We start from the raw sequence: 26,122 nt of genomic DNA on the forward strand, positions 1-26,122 counted from the left end.
CATTTTTTGGTCAACAGATGAACTGATTAATTATTATTCTCATAGTTCATTAAGGTTTCTCTGATTTTTCTGCATTCATCATCTCCTTCTTCTGATGAAGAATGCCTTGTAATGAGTACACAACACTAGCAGAAGGTAGTTCAATTGCATATAAGGCCTTGGTTTAATTTTTATATCATTGAAAAGGAAAATCGCAAATTATATCCTTCTTTAAAATGTTTTCATGTTTGCAGGATGAATATGATTAAGAAAATATTTGTCGAAAGTAGGCAAGGAAGTCATCAACGATGAAGCTGATTTCGCTAAAGGGCAACTTTCTCCGGTTAAAATTGGAGAAGATGGAGAGAGAGTAGAGCATGAACCTGATAGCAAAGGTCAAACCATTGAAGACTACTGTACTGATTCTTCTGAGAATGTACGAAGTAGAAGAGCTTCACCGATAGCTAGAAAGGATTGGACAGGTAATAAATATAGAAATGGAAATGGAGAAGCGAACTCTGAAAATGAATGAAAGATGCCATTGGCTTCTTACAGAGGGGAGAGCAGCCTTGGGTCTCTAAGTAATGTTCGAGATGTTGAGAGTAGTGTGATTGTAGAAAATGGACTAAGTGAACAGACTTCCACTGAAATTGAAGAAGAGGGATCTAGCAGACGAAAGCGTTCGGCTAGAATGGATGGCAGTACTAATTTTGAAGTTGCAGACAATGTTTTGCTAGCTGCTATCAAGAACAAGGTCAAGCTCAGCTCTGCAAGGTTCACTGACTGTTGTATATACAGGGTTCCTGAGACACTTCGCAAAACCAATGAGAAGGCCTACGTGCCTGAGATAATCTCCATTGGCCCATTTCATCGATGCAAGGAAAACCTGGGAGCCATGGAAGAGCATAAACAGTGGTATCTGAAAGCACTTCTCTCCCGTACAACAGAACCGGATAAAATCTTGGACGACTGCATCAAAGCCATGAGAGCATTAGAAGCAAATGCTCGGAAGTACTACTCTGAACCCATTGACTACCTCAGCAGTGATGAATTTGTGGAAATGATGTTGGTAGACGGTTGTTTCATGATCGAGCTGTTTTCCAGATATTCAGAGCAGCATTTGGAAGAGCAGGAGTACTTGATGAAAAAGACTGAAGAAAAATTGGACGAGAAGGACCAAATATTCAGTTCTGAAAGGATGCTCCCTACAATACTCAGAGACATGTTATTACTTAAAAATCAACTTCCCTTCTTTGTTCTTGAGCGGTTATACGACATAATCAATGCTCTTGTTAAACAAAAATCAGTCTCATCCCTTGACAAACTTGTATTCAATTTCTTTGATAATATGCTGCCAATGGGCGGAATGACGTCCAAAGATAGGACCCATCTAAAAGTTGAGCATCTGCTCCACTTATTACGCAGAGGTATTCTGGCCTCAATAGTGTTGAGAAAGCCAAGGGACATTCAGGAACCAGAGATAACTCATTGTGTAACAGAACTCAGAGAAGCTGGAGTCAAGTTCAAGAAGAAGGACAAGGCTGATAGCTTCATGGACATAACCTTTAGTAATGGAGTAGTAGAAATTCCTAATTTGAACGTTCAGGACTACACAAATTGCCTTTTCAGAAACTTGATTGCATTCGAGCAGTGTTACCATAGCTGCACCAGTCGGATCACTTCTTATGCGTATCTCATGGATAGCCTCATAGACACTCCTGAGGATGTTCAGTATCTAAAACGAAGAAGAATCATCACGCATCTCATGGGCAACCATGAAGAAGTATCCTTTCTCTTCAACAATCTCTCCAATGGCGTTTACCTCAACCACTTCTACTATGTAGATCTCTGTGAACAAGTTAATGCCCATTTCAGAAGCCGATGGCATACATCCCTGATGCGTGACTACTTTAAAAATCCTTGGGCGGTTCTTTCATTCACTGCTGCAATTCTGCTGCTTTCTCTTACTTTTATAGCTGCTTTGTTCTCTACCCTTTCTTTCTATCTCCATCACTCATGATGTGTAATGTCATTGGTTTCTGATGATGGAAGATTTGGCCCGACCTCGCAAATCACGCCACGTGGCAAAAAAAAGTAGCTCGGCACTTAAAACAGCGTACCGAGGATACAAACACCAAAGGGAGGAGACCAGCGGTCCGAACTCCCTATTTGGAGTTCAAACTCCCTACAAGGTGCCCGAACTCCCCACTTAGAGCTCGAACTCCCTACGAGGAGCCCGAACTCCCTACAAGGTGCCCGAACTCCCTACTTAGAGTTCAAACTCCCTACAAGGAGCCCGAACTCTCCCTTTGGCCCCAAGTCACACAAAGCAGAGACCCGAACTGGCCCATCTTATGACAGTTCGGGACCCCCCCCCTTTTTATCCGAACTCAAGACCGCCTCACGCACCGCTCCAGGCACTTCGCTTCCAGATCATTGAACTAAACGAACCACACCGTACCTGACACCGAAGGAGTCCGTATCCAGGGGCGCCGCACCTGACTGACTTGGGATCTGACGCTTGACGGTCGCGCTTCTAACGGCCACCTGCCACCGTCACCTGTCACCACTACCTCCAGTTATAGAGACGGCTCCGACAAAAGGAGCAATGACGGTTCTACCTCAGCAGAGGCGATGACGCCCGAACTGGCAGAAGCACGGAAATACTCATTCCAGACCTGACAGGAGTCTAGGAGTGAGTGCGCGAGGTGGTTATAAAAGGCTCTCCACTCCCCCAAAGAGGAGGTATGCAAACTTTGCACTATCTGGTTTATCTTGCCTTTGAAGGATTCTAACTTAAGTTTCGGAGCCTTTACACCGGGTTCTCCTCGGAGCTTCCTCATCTCCTCTGTTTCAGGTTCCCCGCTACTCAGTTCAGAGGCACGGTCGTTGACAGCTAGGACCGGCCGGATTGCGCATCATCAATTGGCGTCGTCTGTGGGAAACGCTTCAAAAAGCCTCCCTTTAAACTCTCATAACCCCCCTTCCTTCTTCAAAAAAAAAACCAACACTCATGGCCTCTTCCAGCAACGCCGAATGTGGTACGGAGACAAACACCACCGGGGAACAACTTCAAGTTCCCGTGGTGTGCGTTGAACAGTTCACCATCCCCCTTTCGGTGGATGGAATCCCCAGCTTGAATGCGCCCCAAGCAGTGGCGCCCGTAAACCTTCCAGCCACAAGCATCCCCTTTCCTCCCCCTATTGATACAACATTTACTGAACTGACTGCCGCCCCCGTGGCAGCCAGCCAAAACCGGTTGGACGACCTGATGCAGTGCATGCGGGCAATGCAAGCCCAAATGCAACAGTTCCAGCAACACCGGCTTCACCAGCACCAAGTGCTGCACAACATCTCCCAGTATCACTATCAACAGCAGTTCCCCCAACTGCCACTGAACCAACCACTACTTCCACCTTGCCACCCTGCTCCGATGCCGGTCAAGGCCTCCCTGCAGGATGGGCGCCCCCACCAAGCAAAGGCCTCCAGGCCCCAGAACCCCCTAACAGCTAGGCCTCGTCCCCAGGCCGAAGAGAGAAAAAAAATCATCCCCGCCTCGCAGCTCGTAGGCGGGTCGGGAACCTCACCCGCGAGATCGGCACCTCGGCGCTCCAAGCCCGAGTTCCCACTCACGGAAAACCAATTCGACGCCCTGGCAGCAGCAAACTACCAGCATTTCGGGCCCATCGAACTCAGCAACACGGAGGCCAGCAGTGCCAGTAACGCCCACTCAATAGTGAAGTCGTCGAACCACCACCCGTGTCCTGTCAGAGCTCAGGGCAAAGAAGAGACGAGCTCGGACGAGGTAGAAGCTGCCCCGATTCTCTCAGTTCCTTCCCCCCTCGCATCAGGACTCCTGGCGGTCCCCTTGCCCAGGGATTTCAAGCTCCCACCTCTGGACAAGTATGACGGGTCCTTCGACCCCAACGACCACGTTGACGCTTTCCAGTACCAAATGCACCTCGCCAGGGCCAGCGAATCGTGCATGTGCGTGGCCTTCACCACCACCTTCAGGGGGTAGCCCGCACTTGGTACAGGAACCTGGCCCTCGGGTCAATAAAGTGTTGGGCTCAGTTCGTGCAGGTCTTCACCGCACACTTTGTCACCAGCAAACAGTGCCCCAGAACAGAGGAAAGCATCTTCGGAGTAGTCCAAAGGGAAGGAGAATCCATACGTGGCTACATCAAGCGATTCAATGAAGCATGATTGCAGATACTGCGGTTGGACCCCACGGTGCAGCTCGCGGCGGCCAAAAGAGGGGTAACGCACAAAGAATTCAAATGGCACATGGTAGCTAACCAGCCCGCAACCGTAGCCGAATTCCTCAAGCTCGCGGACAAGTTCATGAGGACAGAGGAAGAAATCAACCAACGAACCGAAGGCGGGAACGAGAAAAGAAAGAGGGAAGGCGAGCCCTCCAACCCAGTCAACAGGAAAAACCCGGCCCGGGAGCCGAAGCCGAACCAGTCGTTCCAAGCTCCCCTAGCAGTTCGGACGGATTACACGCCGTAAACACAAGGCGGACCGAGATCTTAATGACGATCAAGGATGCCCCATACATGAAGTGGCCACCTCGCCTAAAGGGAAATCCAAACGAAAGAAATAAGAATTTGTATTTGTAGTTTCCATAGAGACCATGGTCATAGTACCGAGCAGTGTAATAATCTCCGGGATGAGATAGAGGGGCTCATCCGTTGCAGATACTTGAGAAACTTTGTACAGCACAACAATAATAACAATAAGGCAGGTCGGCAAGGGGAGCATGAAAAGGATGCCCCCGAATCTAGCAGCAAACCTGCCGAACCGTTGCAGCGACAGCCTCCAGAAGAGAGGCCAATTCGTGGAACCATCCATGTAATTGTGGGAGGTTCGGTGGTAGTAGGGTGTACCTCGGCAACAGCCCGGATTTCAGTTCGCGAAGCGGCCCTCGAGGAATGGAACCCCCCAAAGAGACCAAAGACCGAAGAACCAATCCTCTTCATGGAGGACAACGCGCGAGGGGTCCACTACCTCCACAATGACGCACTTGTCATTAAACTAAGGATCAGCGACTTCGAGGTTAGACGCGTACTCGTAGATTCAGGCAGCTCGGCGGACATCCTCTTTAAATCAGAATTTGACCAGCTACAATTACAGAGGAGCGAACTGAAGCCCGCGAACACTCCCCTGGTGGGTTTCAGCAGAGAGGAAGTCAGGCCCCTCGAAAAAATAACAGTACCTGTGGAAGTCGGCACATGGCCTTGTGCGGTCAGACTCAACCATGATTTCTGAGTGGTCGCGACCCCCTCCCCATACAATGCCATAATAGGGCGGCCGGTCACACATATCCTACGGGCGGTGGTCTCCACCTACTATTTGGCCATGAAGTTCCCTACGGACTTCAGTGAGGGGGTAGCATGGGGCGACCAGCTCGAGTTCCGCAAGTGTTATGTTGCCGCCCTGAAGGGAAAAACCAAGGTAGCCGACGACCTCGAACTGGAGCGGCCTGCGGAGCAAGGCGATGAACGAACTTCGCCCACAGAGGAAACAGTCGCAATCCCGACTTCGGCTATGGACCCAGCTCACACACTCCAGATCGGTGCTTCTGTCGAGGAACCGAACTGGTGAGTTTTTTACTTCAAAATTTAGATATTTTTGCATGGTCCGCGGCCGATATGCTCGGTATTGACCCTGGCCTTATAACTCACAAACTTAACACTGACTCTGTAGTCAGACCCGTTAGACAGAAGAAACGCAACTTAGCCCCAAAACGCTGGAGGGCGGTCGACGAGGAGGTCGAGAAGCTCCTCGCAGCAGACTTCATAAGGGAAGTCCATTACTCGAGCTGGGTGGCCAACCTTGGGCTGGTAAAAAAGGCGAATGGCAAGTGGCGCATGTGCGTCGACTACACCGACCTGAACCGAGCTTGCCCGAAAGATTGCTTCCCCCTCCCCAGAATTGACCACCTAGTGGACGCGACCTCGGGACATGAGTTGCTAAGCTTCCTGGACGCCTACTCAGGCTACAACCAAATCTGGATGGACCAGTCCAATGAGGAAAAAAACAGCTTCATAACCGAGTTCAGCCTGTACTGTTACAAGGTCATGCCCTTCGGATTAAAAAATGACGGGGCGACCTTCCAAAGACTTGTAAATAGGCTGTTTCGGCCCCTGATTGGCACGAAGATAGAGTGTTATGTAGACGACATGGTCGTCAAGACGTAGTTTTCACAAGAACTAATACAAGACTTAGATTCTGTCTTCCAAATCCTGCGTTAGTTTAGCATGAAATTGAACCCCAACAAATGTGTCTTTGGCGTCACCTCGGGCAAATTCCTAGGCTACATTGTCAATCGGCACGGTATTGAGGCCAACTCGGACAAAGATAAAAGCCATCCTAGATATGAGACCACCTCGGAAAGTAAAAGAAGTTCAGAGGCTAAACGGCCGCATAGCCGCTCTAAGCCGCTTCATGTCCAAATCAGCAGATCGCTGCCTACCTTTCTTTAAAGCAATCAACGGCAAAGGGTTCAAGTGGACCCAAGACTGTCAGCTCGCGTTTGACGAGCTAAAAGGTTACCTCGCTAGTGTGCCAACCTTAGCCCGGCCCGAGGAGGGCGAGGTCTTAGAACTGTACCTCTTAGCAAGCGACGAGGTGGTCAGTTCGGTACTAATAAAAGAAACAGACCGGGTCCAGCGACCCATATATTATGTTAGTAAAATTTTGCAGGGAGCAGAGACAAGGTACCCGCAGATAGAAAAGATAGCATACGCACTGGTGATAGCAGCTCGGAAACTCCGCCCGTACTTCTAGGCTCACACCATCATCATCCTGACCGACAAACCTCTGAGACAAGTTTTACTCAAACCCGAGGTTTCCGGTCGACTAACGAAATGGGCCATCGAACTCAACGAGTACGACCTCCAATACAAGCCAAGAACTGCTATTAAGGCCCAAGCCTTGGCAGATTTTATCGCCGAATGCATGTTTAGCCTCGAAGCCCCTGAGTTGGTTGAGCCCGAGATCCCCAGTTCGGGCGAGCTCCAAGCTCCCAAGCCAATTGAGTCTGAACCCCGTGAAGTAGCAACCAGTGTAGCATCTCTCCTGGTTAGACCAAGCGCAAACTAGGATGAGGAGCCCTGGATCCTTCACGTAGATGGCTCATCGAACCAGCAGGGCAGCGGGGCTGGAACAGTGCTACGTGGCCCGAGCGGAACAAAGTTGGAATACGCACTACACTTTGAGTTCGCGGCATCCAACAACGAGGTGGAGTACGAGGCACTGATAGCCGGGATGAACCTAGCGCACAAGGTCGGAGCAAAGCACGTAGTTATTTGCAGTGATTCCCAGCTCGTGGTCAACCAAGTTACAGGCGAATACGAAGCACACAAGCTCGCTATGATTGCATACTTGGCAAAAATAAAGGAGGCTCTGCTCAACTTCCAATCACACTTCATCAAGCAAATCCCGAGGTTAGAGAACACTGAGGTCGACGCCCTGTCCCGACTAGCCAGCACGAGTCACAACGCCATGAGAACCGTCTACATAGAGGACTTACCTCAGCCCAGTATTCTCGATGGAGCAGAAGAGGTCGCTCCCGTCTCTGAAGCAGAGCCGAGCTGGATCGACCCACTTGCGAGCTTCCTGCTAGACGGAACCCTCTCTGTGGACCGCAATGCAGCCAAGAGGGTGTAGTGCCAGGCAGCCAAATACGTCATAATAGACGAACGGTTGTACCGACGATCCTACACGCTCCCCTACCTGCGATGCTTGCGATCGGCTGAAGCCGAGCTCGTACTCCACGACACTCATGAATGCTTGTGCGGCGGACACCTAGGGGGCAGAGCTCTCGCTCAAAAAGGCACTTCGACAAGGATACTACTGGCCAACGATGAAGACAGAGGCCGTCGAGCTCGTCAGAAAATGCGACAAGTGTCAAAAGCATGCCAATATCCACCATCAGCCTGCTGCCATCCTCAAGTACCTCACCAGTCCATGGCCCTTTGCGCAATGGGGCATTGACCTTCTGGGGCCATTCCCACCAACGACAAGTGGGAGAAAATTCCTAGTGGTGGCAGTATATTACTTCACAAAGTGGATAGAAGCTGAACCTCTGGCAACGGTAACAGCCCGAAACATACAGAACTTCTTTTGGAAGAACATAGTATGTCGCTTCGGGCTACCTCGGGTACTGATCTCCGACAACGGCAAACAGTTTGAGGATATCAAGTTCCAAGAATGGTGCCAAAGCATGGGAATTAGTCAAAACTTCACGTCGGTCGCACACTCGCAGGCAAAAGGCCAAACAGAAGTAATGAACAGAGCCATCCTCCGTGGACTGAAAGCACGACTAGACCGAGCTAAAGGGTTGTGAGCGGACGAGCTACCAAGTGTTCTATAGGCTCACCGAACCACGGAAAAAACCGCCACAGTGGAGACCCCCTTTAACCTCACCTACGGCACCGAAGCGGTAATCCCGGCGGAAATCGAAGTACCTACGTTGCGACTAGAAGCATAGGACGAGCAAACAAACGAAGACGAGTTACACACCAACCTCGACCCACTAGACGAGGTGAGAGACCTCGCACACATCCGAACTGCGGCCTACCAACAAAAGGTAGCTCGGTACTATAACACCAGAGTAAAGAAGAGGAACTTTCGCGTCGGCGACCTGGTTCTCCATAAGGTCATGGTACCCGAACCCGGCATAGGAAAAAACAGACCAAATTGGGAAGGACCCTATAGAATAAAGAAAGCACTCGGGGGGGCATACGAGCTCGAAACCCTAGATGGAAAACAAGTACCCCGAGCATGGAACATTGTCAACCTAAAGCGATACTACCTATAGACCGCCAAGCAAAATGGATAAAATCACCACCAAAGCCTACGGGCTAGGATGTCGAACTAACGAAGGAACCTCGGCACAGGCAAGCAAAGAAAAGAGCCAAAGGCGAAATGGAGACAACGAACTAATGGGGACATCGGCATCTCAAAGAAACAGGTCGCGCGAGTGCGGTAACACGGGTAGAAAACAGACCAGACGTATAGTCAGTTCGGCAAATACGTTTAGTTCGGCAAATATGCTCAGTTCGGGAGAAAGAATAACCAGCACTTAAACAAAAGTCATTCCATTTCAAAAGTAAGGTAGTATATAAAAAAAAAAATTTACAAGCCCGGAACTATTTCTTCATCACCAGAAGGCACTTCAACAAAACTTGAAGGCCCCGCCTCGCCCTCGGAGTCTGGCTCAGCGTCAGCAGCATTAGCCATCTCCTGAGTTATGCGTGAAGTGGATATGGCGCTAACATCGAGCTTGGGGTACGTATTCCAAATCATCCACCGGCTTAGTTTAAAACCCCTCCTATATGAATTCACCATCAGATCATCAAAGCCCGGCGAAGCAATGTACTCATCGACGGCCTTCTTCTTGGCATCTTCGATACCTTGAGAAAAGATTCCTAATATCCTCCTGAAGATACTCGACCTGCTGCTGAAGATCCAGCCTCAAGTCCGCCATGTGCTTCACCACCACTCCCATGGCCTCGGCATCTCTCTGAGACCTCGCCTACCTGATCCGTGAAAAACGAGCAGTCTCTTCGGTAGCACGAGCAGCCTCCTCAGCAGCACGAGCAGCCTCCTCGGCAGCGCGACGAGCCTCTTTGGCAGCTCGCGCCTGCCTCGAGCTCCTCTCCACCTGAGCCGCCAAGGCGTGAATAGAAGAATTCACCTACCGAAAGAGACCGAATGATCAAAAGAACCAACAAAACAAAAGCCAAAGAGCTCTAAAAAAGGAGAACATTTACCACCATGGCATGGGTAATGGCACGGCAGGCCACTTGATGCAGAGGGAGATCAGTCCACGCCGCGACCTCCTCGGGGAAGATAGCCTCTTTACTCTTTTGAAGAGCATGGGTCGGCGTCAACACACTCCTGAAATCCCCCGGGACCCCCGAGCCCGAGGGCCCAGCTCGCGTATGAGCAGACCCGGAGTAAGCAGGAGCACCGGAGTATGTAGGAGCCCCTGTGTATGTAGTCTCAGCATAAGGGCCCCCTGTCGGCTCCTGCATCAGAGGGACCATCTCGGGCTCCCTAGGCGGATCTTCTGGCTGATAGCCCGGCACCTCGGGCTCCGCATCTTGGGCATCTCGGCGCGAGTTTGCTTGGCAACCCGCTTTCTCCTCTTCATACCTTGAAACAAGTGCCCACCCCAGGTCCCTCGCGAATCCATCACACCTGTGAAAAGAAGTTCGCCATCAGTAAAAAGCTAGAAAGACGGCAAGATAAGAGTCTCTAAGTGAAGAACCAACCCGAGCTCAGGCCGGCCGCAATGAGCTTGGCCTCCGTCAGATACTGTTGACACTTCAGCCCAAGTCGCGCCCATTGCCAGAGGCCCTTCGCCGTCTCCTTGTCAAGCGTGACCCCGGAGTCAGGAGCAGCCATCCCCCACCCAGTCTGAAAAGGCCACCCCAGCACACTTCACACCCCGAAATAATCCCGCTTCCATGCTGGGACCTTGTTGGGGAGCTCGTGTAAAAGATTAAAGCCCGGGCGAGGAGACAGGTAGTAAGCCCGCCTACGCCCGAGGAGGGGACCCGCTTCCTTCTTAAGCATCAAGACTGAAGAAAAAATCTCCAAGTCCAACGGAAAGCTCTCGTCGCAGAATAAGGAGATTGTCCCCACCAAGTTTCGAATGGAATTCGGGTGAAGCTGGCCGACCGTCATGCCGAAGTGGTTCAAGACTTCGACAAAGAGGAATTGGAAAGGCAATCGCAGCCCCGCGGCGAGCTGCTCCCGGAATATCACGATCTCATCAGGACCGTGTTCCCAAGGAAAGCTACCCGAATGTATGAAATAAGCATACTCCCCGGGCAAGTTATAGTAAGTAATGAGGGATTGGAGCCCCTCGGGCGTCATGGTTGAAGGGTCGAACTTGTCTAACATCCGACCCCGACGAGAGGTGGACACCAAACTACCCGAAGCGCCACGGCCTACAAGCTCGAACTCTTCCTCGAGCTCTACCTCTGGCTCGCTAGGGCTATCGAGGGATGCAACTTGGTTCGTAGAACCTACATCAGACCCGTTGAAAGGACTATCTGAGCCATCCGAGCTAGACATCGGGAGTGATGAGATCCAGGAAAGTACTCACCCGGACAAAAGCTGTAGAACACAAGAGCTCGGACGAGCGGAAGACCTTGAGCGCTAACTGAAAAAACCTGGATGCGAACTGGATGCGAGCTGAAACTCAGACGCAAGCTCGAGAGAAATACAGAAGTGACAACAACTGGGGTTCCCCCCCCCCCACTATTTATGCTCACAGTGACCAAAAGGCAACGGCTTAGATCAAAGCCAATCTGACGGCCTACAGCCGCACTGAGTGCACGTCCCCCGAGACCGAGACGTGATTGGCGCACATCCTTTCGAAACTGACTGAGCGCCGGCGCACGTCTCCTCAGAAAAAAGGCAGTGGCACGTCTTTTTCAAATCTAAAAAGACGCCCACTATTGCGCCCCCCAAGTGGCACGCTTTTTTTGAAATTTTGAAATAACGCGCGCGCCACCACATCTATCAGCGTTTAGACAGGCCGGCGCGCTTCCCGCCTAAATGGATGCTCGAAGAGGCCCAAGAAACCCTGACAACGCACCTCACGCCAGCAGAACCAAGATTCAAAGTGCAGAACAAATCTACCTGACACCTTGCGAACTCCCCGCGCCAGGGCAAGACCCTTAGCACGAGGAGTGGGGGGCAATTGATGAAGGAAGATTTGGCCCGACCTCGCAAATCACGCCACGTGGCAAAAAACAAGTAGCTCGGCACTTAAAACAGCGTACCGAGGATACAAACACCAAAGGGAGGAGACCAGTGGTCCAAACTCCCTACAAGGTGCCCAAACTCCCTACTTGGAGTTCGAACTCCCTACAAGGTGCCCGAACTCCCCACTTGGAGCTCGAACTCCCACGAGGAGCCCAAACTCCCTACAAGGTGCCCGAATTCCCTACTTAGAGTTCAAACTCCCTACGAGGAGCCCAAACTCTCCCTTTGGCCACAAGTCACACAAAGCAGAGACCCGAACTGGCTCATCTTATGACAGTTCGGGACCCCCCCTTTTTTATCCGAACTCAAGACCGTCTCACGCACCGCTCCAGGCACTTCACTTCCAGAGCATTGAACTGAATGAACCACACCGTACCTGACACTGAATGAGTCCGTATCCAGGGGCGGCGCACCTGACTGACTTGGGATCTGACGCTTGATGGTCGCGCTTCTAATGGCCACCTGCCACCGTCACCTGTCACCGCTACCTCCAGTTACAGAGACGGCTCCGACAAAAGGAGCAGTGACGGTTCTGCCCCAGCAGAGGCGATGACGCCCGAACTGGCAGAAGCACGGAAATACTCATTCCCGACCTGACAGGAGTCTAGGAGTGAGTGCGCGAGGTGGTTATAAAAGGCTCTCCACTCCCCCAAAGAGGAGGTATGCAAACTTTGCGTTATCTGGTTTATCTTGCCTTTGAAGGATTCTAACTTAAGCTTCGGAGCCTTTACACCGGGTTCTCCCCGGAGCTTCCTCATCTCCTCCGTTTCAGGTTCCCCGCTACTCAGTTCAGAGGCAATGTCGTTGACAGATAGGACCGGCCGGATTGCGCATCATCAGTTTCCTTAATTTCCTCTCCTTTATTTTTATTTATTTATTTTTTTTTTTTGCTCTTCCTTTGATTTTTATTTTATTTGGGGAGAGGGGATGATCGATGTATCACATTCATTTATATATCATGGTTAGCTCTTTCTTAAAATGTTAAATGTTATGTTAGAGTTCCATAACCAGTAGCAAATACTAGTGAAGGCACCATACTTGGACTCTAAATTTTATGTCATAAGGGAATGGAAACATGAGTAACATGGTTGTGATCTTTGATCGCCTCGATGCAGCCTAGGCTTACCGGATGGGTGACCAAAGTGAGTCACACAACAAGGTTTTGCAAGAAAAGAATAGATAATCCAACAAGGATAGACAAAGGTAAGGAGGGAATGCTTCTTTTCATAATGGATACTAGAAAAAAATAAATAAATGATAAGAATTCAAACAAAAAATAAAGGTGTGGCTCTTTTATCCGAGAAGGAGCGTTTTTTTATAGCAAATTTTTATCATATTTATATATTCCTTTGGTTATTCTTAATCTCTATTTTTATATTCATACGAACGTTTCAGGATTAAAGTATAAAAACCTATTCAGGGACTTCACCTAACAGTTTGAGCTTTTAAATTGAACAAGTTTCTTTACAATATTGTACCGAAATTTATTTGACCAAGTGGCTTAGTGTTGGATCCTCCTCGCCTCCATAATTATCTGAAATTATAATACATAATTTTCAATATCTTTAACTGAAATTTTCAAAATTACTAATAATAATTTATCGATAAATATTAAAATGAATTTGTTAATAAATTAGTAATCTATAGTTATAGTGAATATTTTTCTAATTTTCAATAATCATTAATGATTAGTAATGATAAATAATAAATTTATTAATAGTGACAATGATTTAATAACAATAATTACTTGATTTTTAGTAATTAAGAGATAATAAATGATTAACAATGATTTACTAATCTATTATCAGTATTTAAAAGTTAATAAATATATAGTAAATATCATATATTATTAATCTAGTTCTACTGGACCGGTTCTAAAAATGAACCAGAGCGGTGTGATAATAATTATAGTAATAATTGATGAATGGATAGTGACAATTAATTAACAATAAATAACAAAATTAATGTAATTAATCAATTTTCCATAATTATCAATTTACTGAAATAAAAGATAATGAATAAAAATTAATTTTAACAAAAATTATTGAATAACGAAAGTGATTTTAATAATTACTATCATTATTCTTTAATTATAAATTATTTAAATTATCAATAATTTCTATGGGACAACAATAATTGTAATTATTACGTAACAATTGCAGCAGTATGGGATAGGAAAGTAAGTTTTAGAAGCGGGGATTTTTTGTTTGGTTTCCTATTATATCACCACTCAGAAGTCAGAATTCGTTAATGATTAAGACTTTGGTTGCCTTATTGAAGTGCTAGAATTGGTCGGTCGGGGTAATGGAGCAAGGACGTGACCTGCCTTATTTTAGTATATAGTATATATATATAGACCATGCAAGAACAAGAAAGAGATCGCAATACTGAGAGCCACACGTTTAAATTAGTAATAATAACTATACCAATCACAGATTAATCCTCAGAAGTCGGATTTCTTTCTGGGTTTTCTTCTTTCGTTCCTCTGCTGTTATTCTTGTTCTAATTCCAAGTTGCAATCTGTAAAGAGAAGGTAGAACGGTTCAACTATGGAGTCTCTTCCAGACGATTTGGTGGTGGAGATTCTTGGCCACGTTGCATCGTCATCGCTAAGTGATCTGTTCAATGCAAAATTATCGTAAGAACGTCTCTTTATTGAATTCTACTTCAAATGGGTCTAATAATGAATTTGCACAGAATTGCAGAGGATCTTGATTGCCCAAGTATTTTTCTTTGTTGTGCGCTTTAGGTGTTCATCATTTAAAGAACTCGCAGAAGAGAAGTTGATTCTGAGGAGTGTTTCACTTGACACAAAAGCTAGTTGGAAGAACCCCAAGAAGTATGCTAGCTACTTTAGCGATTGTCTCATGGCTGAAAATCCCCATGCTTGCTATCTCCAAGGCTTGGTCTCTCTCTCTCTCTCTCCCTCCCTCCCTCCCTCCCTCCAACAAATTTGCTAACCATATATATCTTTTTGATTGATGAATTCTTAGGGTGACTACTTCAGTGAGAATCGGATTGATTCGGGTCTTGAGCTATTACAGAAGGCTGTGAGTTTGGGACATCAAGAGGCGACATATTTGTTAGGACTTATATGGTTCAGTTGTGAAGCAACAGAGCTCCAAGGAATACAACTTCTCAACAGATTAGATAATGCAAAGTTCAAGGATGCAAATTTTGAAGAATGTCAACGAAGATTGAAGAAGAATCTGAGGGAAGTGTTTCTGAACAAGAGGTTATGTCGTAGAGTGATTCCATGCACAAAACTTAACTGTAGGAACAATGGAACAAGTGGAGTCTTGAGAAGGGGAGAGTGGACATGGGAAGACAGAAGGGACAACAATAATAGCTTCTGCTGTCAAAGCTGTAAATGGGTTATTGAATTAAATAGGTTCTGTGATGAATTTTTTTAATTACTTATATATATTTGAAGTATACTATGTATTTCAATTACTAGACATTTGCATCTATTTGTTTGTAATTGTGGTAGCGTTTGTTTGCAATGCAAAGGCAAATATATACACTACCTATTTACCTATTTTTCAGTTCATGAATGTAAATACTGTTCACATTTTAAATCATTTTTGCATTCATCTTATTTGTTTGAAATTGGTGCAAAGGTGTGAGTCCATCATTAAATGCTCCAAATATCATATGCTTTAATGTGGTCAAAAAGTTAATTATCAAGAGAACATAAAATTCTTTTCAAAAAATAGGTACAATAATGTTTTCTTTTCAGAGTATAAAAGTATCAAAAAATGCATTTTTACTCTAATAATTATTATTTTTGTATGCATCAAATAAACGCTCGTAAACATGAACTAGAGTACATAAATACCCCAATTTAGTTTTTGTATCGCAAACAAATGGAGCCTATGATTTACACTCTTACTTAATACAAAATTTATGTATTTTACTTTATTTGCATCATTACTGGTAGTGCAAATTTTGCATATCCAAAAAATTAATGCAAATTTGCACCACCTTTCTTCTTAACTCTCTCATATAAAGTGGGGATAAAATCATTCACCGTGTCTAGTGCAGCTGTGCATTGGGAACATCTCCCTTGTCATTCAAGTGAAGATGTTCCCAATGTGTGACATCTACGGTGGCTAATTGGGACATGTTGGGAGCAGATCCGATGATCATGGAGACTCATTGCTGAAGAAGCTTTGGGTGTAGTTTGTATATATATAATTAAGATTATATTTGGTACCCATATTAGATTTATAAAAGCTTATAGATCCGGTATAGACTTGATTGAATCCATCTTGAACCAAATGAAATCATTCCGGTACAATCCGGGTCATAAGTTAATAAACTGAGCCAAACCTTGATTAAACAAGTGGTAAGCAGTTAGCCAGTGATAAATAAAGGAAGGAATCTGCTACCAATAAAATGTTTTCAACTCTGTCTCAACAAATCATCGCAATTTAGGAATGGCAATGGGGCAGTGTGGGGCCAGGTTTTGCCTGCCCCATCTTCGACTCGGAACTCAAATGCTAGTCAATGCGGGTTTGAGGTGGGATGGACAAATGCCATATTTACCCATCCCCAGTCATCGCTAGAGTTTTGGATTTTTCCAAACCCCAATCAGGGGTCAAAAGACCTGCCCCCACCAGGGTGGGCCTCATGCCAATGGGTCAAATTGTCATATCTATTGCTGTATTGTAGTTGTATTTTGGAAACATCTCTCTTGTTATTCATGAAAAGTATTTAAGGGATATATATAGAAAGGGTTACCCATTTCCAAATAAGGGAACGTAAGACTTAAATCATCTTTCTCTCTTTCACCCCACACTCCAGCTGAACTATTACCATTTTCCTTAGACCTTCACGAGTTCAAATCAGCCCCCCACGAGATTGTCCCTTACAATGACCCACAGCACATCCCCGCTGTGTATTGAGAATATCTTCTGATGATAATATCATTATTTCTGGGATTATCATCGGAAGATATTTCTAATACACGACGAAAATGTATTGTGGGGGGTAATCTTGTGGGGGGGCTGATTTGGTCTCAACCTTCACGGTCTGACCGCTGCCTTTGTGGAGTAAACCTTCTAACAATAAGGTTGTTTATTATTGAGACAGCCATGCATACCTTAAAAAATGCATGGGTGGAGAGGGTGTTTGTAGAAACATCAAATTGATATTTCTTGTTTCAGGGGGCTGAAGCCTAATCATTCTACTTGAAGTGACTCTCAAATTTGATGTTACAACACACATCTCTTATCACTCTGTATTGATGGATCAACCCAAAACGTTTAGCTATGGTAGCAAACACAACCTAAGGTGTGACGATCTTGCCGTTTTGAGATTTAAAAGGCCCACGTCTACGAAAGCCAGGACCCAAGCCCAGCTGGGTCAAGTTCGTTTGAAGTTTCAGGTTGCAAGTATATATCTTTTGTCATCTAACTCCTCCTAGAAAGGCCCAAACTCATGCACATTCTTTTTTTCTGTTGGATTGAGAAATAAATAGATGAGAGCTACATAAAACAGCAACGTTTTTCAAAACGACTCAAAAACGAAATCATTCTGGTCACTGGTTTTTGGATCAATGGTCCGACTATCTGCTTCGACTGAACCATTCTTTTCTGACAGCAAAATTAAAAATAAAAAAATGGCCAAAACCGTTGAATGGATCGACAAGTCGACAGTTCGATCGTCCAAGTCAACGGTTTATTGATTTTTTCATTAGTTTTTAACTAGATTCCAAATTTAGAATAAAACAGAATCGATTGCCTGAACGATTCCCGAACCGAATGGTCCGACCGTCCGAATCAACGACAGTTCGAAAACATTGCAAAACAGTATACACCAAACTCAACTCATGACCTTAGATTTATAGCGCCAAACACTCTTTAGGTCCCAATGTATTTCTTAACTTCATTGTAGCCAGCGTTAGCACTGCCTAAAAATCTGATAAGCCCGATATCTTTAGTAATTATATTCGCAATATAACATGTACACGTGTCTTGCCCATGTTGCCAAACATAGAATGGACATAAAACTGTTTTAGTCATTCGACCATAGGTTGAATAGTCCAATTGTCCGGTTCAGGTGCTCAATTCATCTATATCTATACTAGTACTAGTATAAAAAGTGTAAATAGCTCCCCATAGTTATTAGAATTTTTCTGATTAAAATACCCCTCTTGTTGAATTCGGCCTTTCTATATGTGAGGGTAGAAATTGTAGTTTGAATATTGCTTTGTAGTACATTTTATTCTCTCATTAAGTCCCATATTTAAGGCATTAACTCCCATTATATCTCATTAAATCTTATATTTAAAATATTTTTGTTTATCATTATTAAATTCTGCTAATCAAAAGGAAACTGGTTTTTCTAGGTGGTAAATAAGTAGTTATAATGTTTAGGTCAAACAGATGAATCATGATACTATAATTAAATACTAAAAATTTAAAAATAGGCAAAAATACATAATAAAAATTAGATTATTTTATGCACATCTTCAATAGTATACATTTGTCATCTTAAACAAAAACATAAGACGTAAAATGAGACCATTTTCCTCTTTGAGTGGTGGGTCAATGGTTAAACCATCCAGATCAATGGATCAACCTACAATGTCATAGTAAAATAATATATCTTTTCTAAAAATAGAAAAAATACAAAAAGTTATAAAAATACACACAAACAAAAAAATTTAGACATATCTCTAACATTGTATATTAATTCATATTAAAAAAGATAAGTGTGATATGGGTCAATTGTCCAAGTCAAATGGGTCAATCCATAATGTTACAATTGAATAATTATAAATTTTAAAAAAATATATAAACACAAAAAAAAAAATTGTAGAAATTTTGGCCATCTCAAATATTATATAGCCATCATATTAATGAAAATAAGTGTGATAAATAAGAATTATTTTTTATTGATGGTGAAATGGAATACAGAAAGTAAAATTGTCTTGAAAGGAAAATGTTTTCCATTCAAAGAATGGTTTAGGGATTCAGTAGTCTAGGTTAACCCATAATCTCATAATTAAATAATAAAAAATTAAAAAACAATAAAAATACTAAAAGCAATAAAAACAGAAAAGGTTTATAGAAAAATTAAGAGGCATCTTTAATATTATACATTCAACACATTATATAAAAAAGAATTGTTTTATTGATGATGAAAACGGAAAAAAATAAAAAATTAGATAAAAATATAAAAGATTAAAGAATAAATTAAGAAAATATAGACATCTCTTTGATACTATTGTTATTATTACAATTATTATTATCTAAAATTTCCACAGACAACGCACGTGCACATATGTGTGTGTATAAGTATATATAGGTATAAACACATATTTTATCAATAATTTATGTATAATTATATTCTACATGTAATATATGCATTATTTTGTATTTAATTTATATTTTTTAATTTGGTTTTTAACTTTTTTTTGTTTGTAAAAAATGCTAAAAATTGAAATATGGGGACAAAAAAAATGGATTTTCTACCCAAAGTAAAAAAAAAAATTCACCACCATCAAACATCTAAGTTTAAAGTTATGGCCTCCTGAAGTTTGCACATGCATTGAGTGTGCAACTCGTGACCTAGTGACTAGGTCAAACAAGCCAATGGTTAAACTGAACCTAGAATCGTGGTGGAGTGATGGTTCAAACAATTCAATCATTTGGGTCAATGACAAGGTGAGAATACAAGGTAAAAGGATTTCCAAAGAGAGTGGAAATATAGAGGTGGATTAGTTTTCAAACACAGTATTGAAGTTTTTATCTCTAAGTTATTTTAACAAAAAAATATTTTCACAAAATATATTCATTCAGTTGGTTGCATGTTTGGTCTATATAGTTGGTTGGACTTGAAGGGAAAATCCCTTTGAGCCTAAAGTTACTAGATTCATAATGGTTTTTGTAGGTGTTAATATTAAAATTACACTCTTGTCCACATAAAGATATTAAGTGGCATACCTGCCTTCCAATTGAATTGTTTTGATCTTTCAAAAAAATCTTCATTCTTCTATCAAATAAAATGCAAATACATTCCTTCTATTAAGTTATTTCATAAGAAATGCTTACCTAATGATTTTAAACTTTTTACAATCCCAATTTCACCAATGAGAAGTTTTATTGATGAAAATTTGCCGATTTACACCAAAAAAGATCATGCATTTAAGATTGTACCTTACTGATTCTTTATTAATGAATTTGATATTGAAACACGCTTTGCTTCTCATCCCCACTTTCATCTTCCCTAGCAAAACCCTAAATCTCAACACCTCTTTTATAGTTACATCCACCACAGAGCTATATCTATCTATCCTACTACTAAAAGTGTGAATGAGAATGTGAAAATTTTATTTGACTAAAATATCCCAATTTTTGAATTTGGTCCCTCTCTAATTGTAAAGACAAAAATCTAATTTAAATAATCATTTTTTGCTTCATTAAAATCCCTCTCATTAAGCCTTATGTTTAAGGTATCAAAATCCATTAACAATCATTAAGTCCTCTTCTTGACTAGATGTTTACATACATTTCTCTTTATCAATTCCCTTGGTCTTTTAGTAAATCCTATACTAATTAACCATTTAAAAAAAAAATAAGTGGCACAAAGAAAATTGCTTCTATTGACGATATATATAAAATACAAATTCAAAACCAACCCAAAAGAGATACTTTACTATTTCATGGCAAATCAACAATTCGACCAACCTTTTGGTTAAATGTGTTAAGCCTTGATGTCATAATCAAATAATAATAATAATTAAAAAAGATAAAATACACAAAAGTATAAAATATATAAAAAAAAATTGTAAAAAACATTTTGGTCACATCTTTAATATCGTATATTCAACAAAAATAAGTGTGACAAATAAGAATAATTTTTATAGAGATAGAAATATAAAAAAAAAAATTGTAGAAACTTTTGGAAACACATTATCTACTATCATAATCATCATCCTCATCATCAAAAATTGCCATGTATAAGGCACATGCACACTTACTAATTCAAATAAAAAATATAAAAGAACCCAAAAATTAAAAAAATTAGTAAATGGTTTTCATAGAACAATTACATTTTACATCTAAATAAAGTAAATAATAAATATTACAAATTATAACACCTATTACACAAATATATTCACTTTATGATAACTTTGACTTATCGACATTTGTGAAAACATCACTTCCAAGTTTTATATCTATATTTTGTTTGATATATTTATCTAAAATCAATTCATATGTCATAAGAACCAATTGCCAAAAAGCATTCATATTTCACACGAATGAGGAAGCATTCAAGTAACTTTTACAGGTAAGGCTTTTATGTCCCCCTCCCCCTTATGATGTTCTCCCTCAATAAAATTTCTTGGTGGAATAATATTTAGGGTAATTAAAATATCTTAACATACACTGAGTTTTTAAAATACTTATAATATATACCCTGAAGTTTTAAAATAAATTTAAATATACCTTGTAAGTTTATCCAACTAGACTTAAACACACCCTTCCTTGGTGAACCATTACATGCTAATTCATAAAAAGAAATTAAAATCCTATTTTGCACTCCTATGCTATTTAATAGATGAGACTTTGTTTTAAAAATCTAAAATGGTAGTTGCCTACAATTGAAAAGTCACACTCAATAGGCCATTTACCCTCACTTAGTCTGAAAAATGATTGTTTTGTTACCTAATACAACTACCGTTTAGATTGAAATAGTCAATGTAATGTTACCTAATTCTTAATAGTCACACCTATTTGAGAATGGATTTTGGGTACTATCACTATGGAATCTATTGGGGAAGATATATTGTAGTAGTAGTAGTAGTAGATACCAACAAAACACAACCCCATGACAACAAAAAAAAAATCTTTCTTCAAACGTTGTGGATGAAATTGGGTTCAACTAATAACAACAGTAATAGTTAAATAATTTAGCTAAGCAACAAGAAATTAAATAGCAAGCACCACAAAGCAACATGCCATATTTTTTTACATTAACCCCAAAATTTGGGAAAAAAATCACAACACCTATGGTCCCACTAATGTCTTCCACTAATTTAGAAATTAATAGGTTACAATAAACTTCTCTAGTTGAAGCTATAAGTTTTACATACATTTAAGGAAATAATTCTTATCTCACAACTACAACATCAGCATTGCAATAAAAAGATGAGTTTCAACAAAACAACAAAGTAAATTCAAATCCCCCCCCCCGCTACCTTGGCTTCCTAGACACAAATCTCTTTGGTGGCATAAAAAGTGGGGCAGGCCACTCATATGGATTGGACCAACACCTAATAAAATCCAGTTCTATGGGGAAACCTAGCAAAACCACCTACATACATCACCAAAGCTATTAGGATTTGGATTTTTGGTATTGGTTGGGTATATCCTTATCATTTAACCATATCCATATCTTAAAGTTCTTTGTGACACCAAGAATTTAAACCTTTGTTGAAATTGAATTGTTTTGCATGTGAAGGCATAAAAGAGTTTTTGACATCTGTTTTGTTGAAATTAAATTGTTTTTGTTGTGCATTGATGAGAGTTGTCAAAATTGTAAAGCTTGTATACACATATAGAACTTACACACAAGGGTTGGACACCACCTTTAACTCAAAAGGCTAAGCCATTACATTGTGGGCCAATCTTTAATTTGTATATAAGACTATTGTACCTCCATTTTTTTCTAATGTGGGACTTTATATTCCATACACTCACATTTGCATTCCAACAATCTTCCCCTCGTATGTGATTCTCTTCTAGATTGGGTATTCCATACTCCCCCTCTAACAGAAGTTGTTATCATATTGTTGATCTTGACGAATACCACACTATTTGAACATGAGGAAGCCAGTAAAGCCAAGGAAGTCACCATATGCATCTACCAATAATGCTTATTCCCCAAAGCTTGACTATATTATTGTGCATTAAGGAGAGTCACTAAAACCAGGGAGATCGTATATACATGTAGACTTACACACAAGAGTTGGACGCCACCTTTAACTCAAAAGCTTAAGTCATTAAGCTGTAGGCCAATCTTGTATATAAGTCCATTGGACTTCTTATTTATTTCAAATGTGGAACTCTATAGTCCATACAATCATACGTACATCCCAAAAGTTTTTCATGTTTTGAATTGTTTTGACTTTGCCCTTGAACTTTCTTTCTTGTATTATAATTTAAATTGTCAAACATTTAAATATACATCTTATCTTTCCATTGAATTCTGATATTAGAGATGGACCAAAGTTGGATGATAATTTTCCAAAGACTAGTAGGGTGGGTGGTTGGACTAGGGCCTAGGGTAGTGAGTAGAGTTGTTCTTTACTTTGTTGTTCCCTAATTCACTGACGTAAAGGGCACTTTCATGCTTAGATCATTCTTAGGGGGGTGCCCTTTTTTTGGTTTTTGAGAGGGGGAAAGTTGGTCAATAGGATTTTGGTTCCCATTGACCAAGAATCCCATGTTATATTTTCATATTTATGTGGGGACCATGGAAAGTTTATTTTCCTAGGTAACACTTTTAAGTGATACCCATCTCCTAGGTGGGTAAAAAACTTTCTCACTAGGGGGAAAAGTTTCCAACACTTGAATGGAACAAAAATGCCCCTTTTAATCATGGATTTTTATGGTTAAAATGGTCATTTCCTTTTTTACTTGAGAAATAAAAGAACATGGGTAAATACACTTACCTGGGTAAGTGTTTCCCAGGAAAAACTTACCTAGGTAATTGCATTTACCCAGGTAAATAACTTGCCAAAAAGCGAACATGGCCTTAAATTAATGATTTAAGGGTAAAAGGTATGCAAAAAGAATGCACTATTTGTCTCTTATGTAGTTCAAATCATATAACTTACTTGATTTATGGCTCTCTGTAACCACCTCTGCAAGGTTGTTGCCATAAAGAGGAAGATATAACACAAGTAAGGAATGCATTAAGATTCATAACAATAAAAAAAAAAAAAAAAAACTATTATCATGAATTTGTCATCTCTTTGGTTCTTTTTGAAAATTTTGAAAGAAAATGAAGGAGAATATGTTTAAGTTCATTATGAAACCAAAAGGTATCTTAAAGTCAATTTTTGGAATCACATGGTATATTTAAGTCTTTTCCCTAGGTTGTGGTTACTAGACCTGTTCATGGGTCAGGCTCGGGCCGGGCTTTCACTCTGTATTAACAGATTTTCCTAAGGCCCAAGCCCGAGCCTGGCCCCCATAAAAAGCCCAAAGCCCGGGCCTGGGCCCGAGCATGAAATTTAACCCATGTTGTTACTACTACTGAAGTGACTGAATAGAGAGAGAGAGAGAGAGAAATTAATGTGTTAGGTCAGAGGTCAGGCCCGCGGGCCTAATTACATGACGAAGCCCGACAGGGGTGTAGGCCAGGCTGGGCCATCGGGCTACCCGGCCCATGAACAGGTCTAGTGGTTACTAAAGAACTTGTACCTTCCACTCGCTATACTAGACCCCCTTTGGAAATAGTAAAATTTAATTTTTGGTGGTGTCATACTGTTCATACTATCATGTCATCAAAAAAGTGGGGGGTTTGCCTTGTGATTCAGAATGAACAAGCATCCTTTGTATATGCCTATGCTATTGCTATTGAACCTTAACCAACATTGATTGTTGTTTTTTTTTATGTATATTGATGAGGGGTGATTTGGCACAACCTAGTAAGGGTCATGTGGACGCGACTTGCCCGAAGGATGACAACTCAGTAAAAGGAGCCCAGTCAGCAATTTTCAGATCTCGGGAGTTCGGTCACCTCGGCATAAAGGCACCTTGGTACCTAACCCAGTTTGGGCCCATGAACCGAAGTGACACGTAATCAACTCCAGAAGCTTTCCAATGGACTCCGAACCTTTTGGGATCACATCGTGTAACAGCAGGCCTTATCCTCTCCACGCCCGGATCGGGTGGGGACGATAGAATTCATTAACTGATACGCTACTCCCTGACTAAAGCGGAAATGGATCTCATCCACTCAGGCCAAAGATCCCGGAACCATTTCGTAAGACCCACAATAGCTCAACTATATAAGGACATCAACCCCTCCAGGGCCCAGGTACGTGTGATTATTTGCTCACTAGAACACTTATCATTCAACTTTCAGTTCATAATACTAACTTAAGCATCGGAGCGACCTCGTCGGTTTAACCACCCTAGGTTCTTTGAGCTTCACTGTTTTGCAGACCGAACTAGCTCACCGCGTAGCCAAGTTTCAGATCATCCACCAGCTAGGAGCATCCAGATCGTGTTCCATCATTTGGTACCGTCTTTGGGAAATGATCAAAAGGTCATTCCAACCTCTATCTTACTCTCAATTGGCTCCTCCAGCAACACCGAGAAAGGTATCGACATGAACGTCACCGAGGGGCAAGATCAGTAATCAATTCTCCCTCAAAGTCCCACAGTGTGTATCGGTCAGTTCACCATTCCCCTCATAGCTTCAGGGGTCCCATCACTATCTGTACCACAAATCACCCCACAAGTGAGTGTTCTGCTCCCCGAGGTGGGCACCGCCTTCTTAGAGCCATATGCGATTTCCCCCGGGGTCGAGTACTCTCAGTTTGATGACTTGGTTCAATGTGTTCGGACGATGCAGATCCAGATGCAACAAGTCCAGTAGTTCCAGCAATACTTCCTCTACCAACAGCAATTTCCACCCTTGCACCAAAGCCTGCATAGATCTACGCAGGATGTCCATCGATCCCCCCATCAAGGTGAGGGGACATCGCAGGTACCAGTACTTCCCAAGAACCAGACTCCATCACGAGGCAGGATGGACAAGCAACAACACCAATGTCGAGTCGACAGAGAAGCAATAGCGAAAGTGTAACAAGACTCATCGCTCTTCAGCCAGAAACAATCATCCAGCAAAGCCCAGCCAGCCAATGGAGCAGACCAAAGAAATAGCAGAGGTGAGCCCGGTAGCCACGAAGACTTCTCCTACTCTGCTGAGCCAGCCATCCCCCCTGTCACCCGAGCTCCTAGCAGCCCCGATGCCAAAGGACTTCAAGGTCCCCCTCTCTAGATAAGAATGGTGGGTCGTTCAACCCTAGTGATCACGTAGATGCCTTCTAGTCTCAAATGCATCTCGTTGGGGCTGACGAAGCCTGCATGTGTGTGGCCTTCTCTACCACATTCAGAGGAGTAGTTCAGACCTGGAATAGAAACCTCACACCAAGCTCCATCAAGAGCTGGGCTCAGTTTTCTGACCTATTCACAGCACACTTCATCACTAGTAAGAAGTGCTCGAAATCACAGGAGAGCCTTCTGAATGTGGTGCAGAAGGAAGGAGAGTCTATTAGAAGCTACATCAAGCGCTTCAATGAGACGTGTCTGCAGATACCAAACCT

General features: G+C 42.6%; 1 protein-coding gene and 1 pseudogene across 1 annotated transcript; both read left to right on the forward strand.

Moving 5' to 3' along the window:
• The first annotated feature begins 234 nt into the window (after positions 1-234).
• LOC148873386 (UPF0481 protein At3g47200-like) lies at positions 235-1,999 on the forward strand (annotated as a pseudogene).
• A 12,151-nt stretch (positions 2,000-14,150) lies between these two features.
• On the forward strand, positions 14,151-15,347 carry LOC148873387 (putative F-box protein At1g67623). Its single transcript, XM_088964923.1, has 3 exons — positions 14,151-14,407; positions 14,519-14,675; positions 14,763-15,347. Exons 1-3 carry the CDS (start codon positions 14,319-14,321, stop codon positions 15,180-15,182), a joined length of 666 nt encoding a protein of 221 aa, XP_088821049.1. The 5' UTR covers positions 14,151-14,318; the 3' UTR covers positions 15,183-15,347.
• The last annotated feature ends 10,775 nt before the right edge of the window (positions 15,348-26,122 follow it).

The sequence above is a fragment of the Nelumbo lutea genome, chromosome 1, assembly GCF_056320005.1.
Source record: "Nelumbo lutea isolate HS-2025 chromosome 1, American lotus-T2T, whole genome shotgun sequence".
Classification (NCBI taxonomy): domain Eukaryota; kingdom Viridiplantae; phylum Streptophyta; class Magnoliopsida; order Proteales; family Nelumbonaceae; genus Nelumbo; species Nelumbo lutea.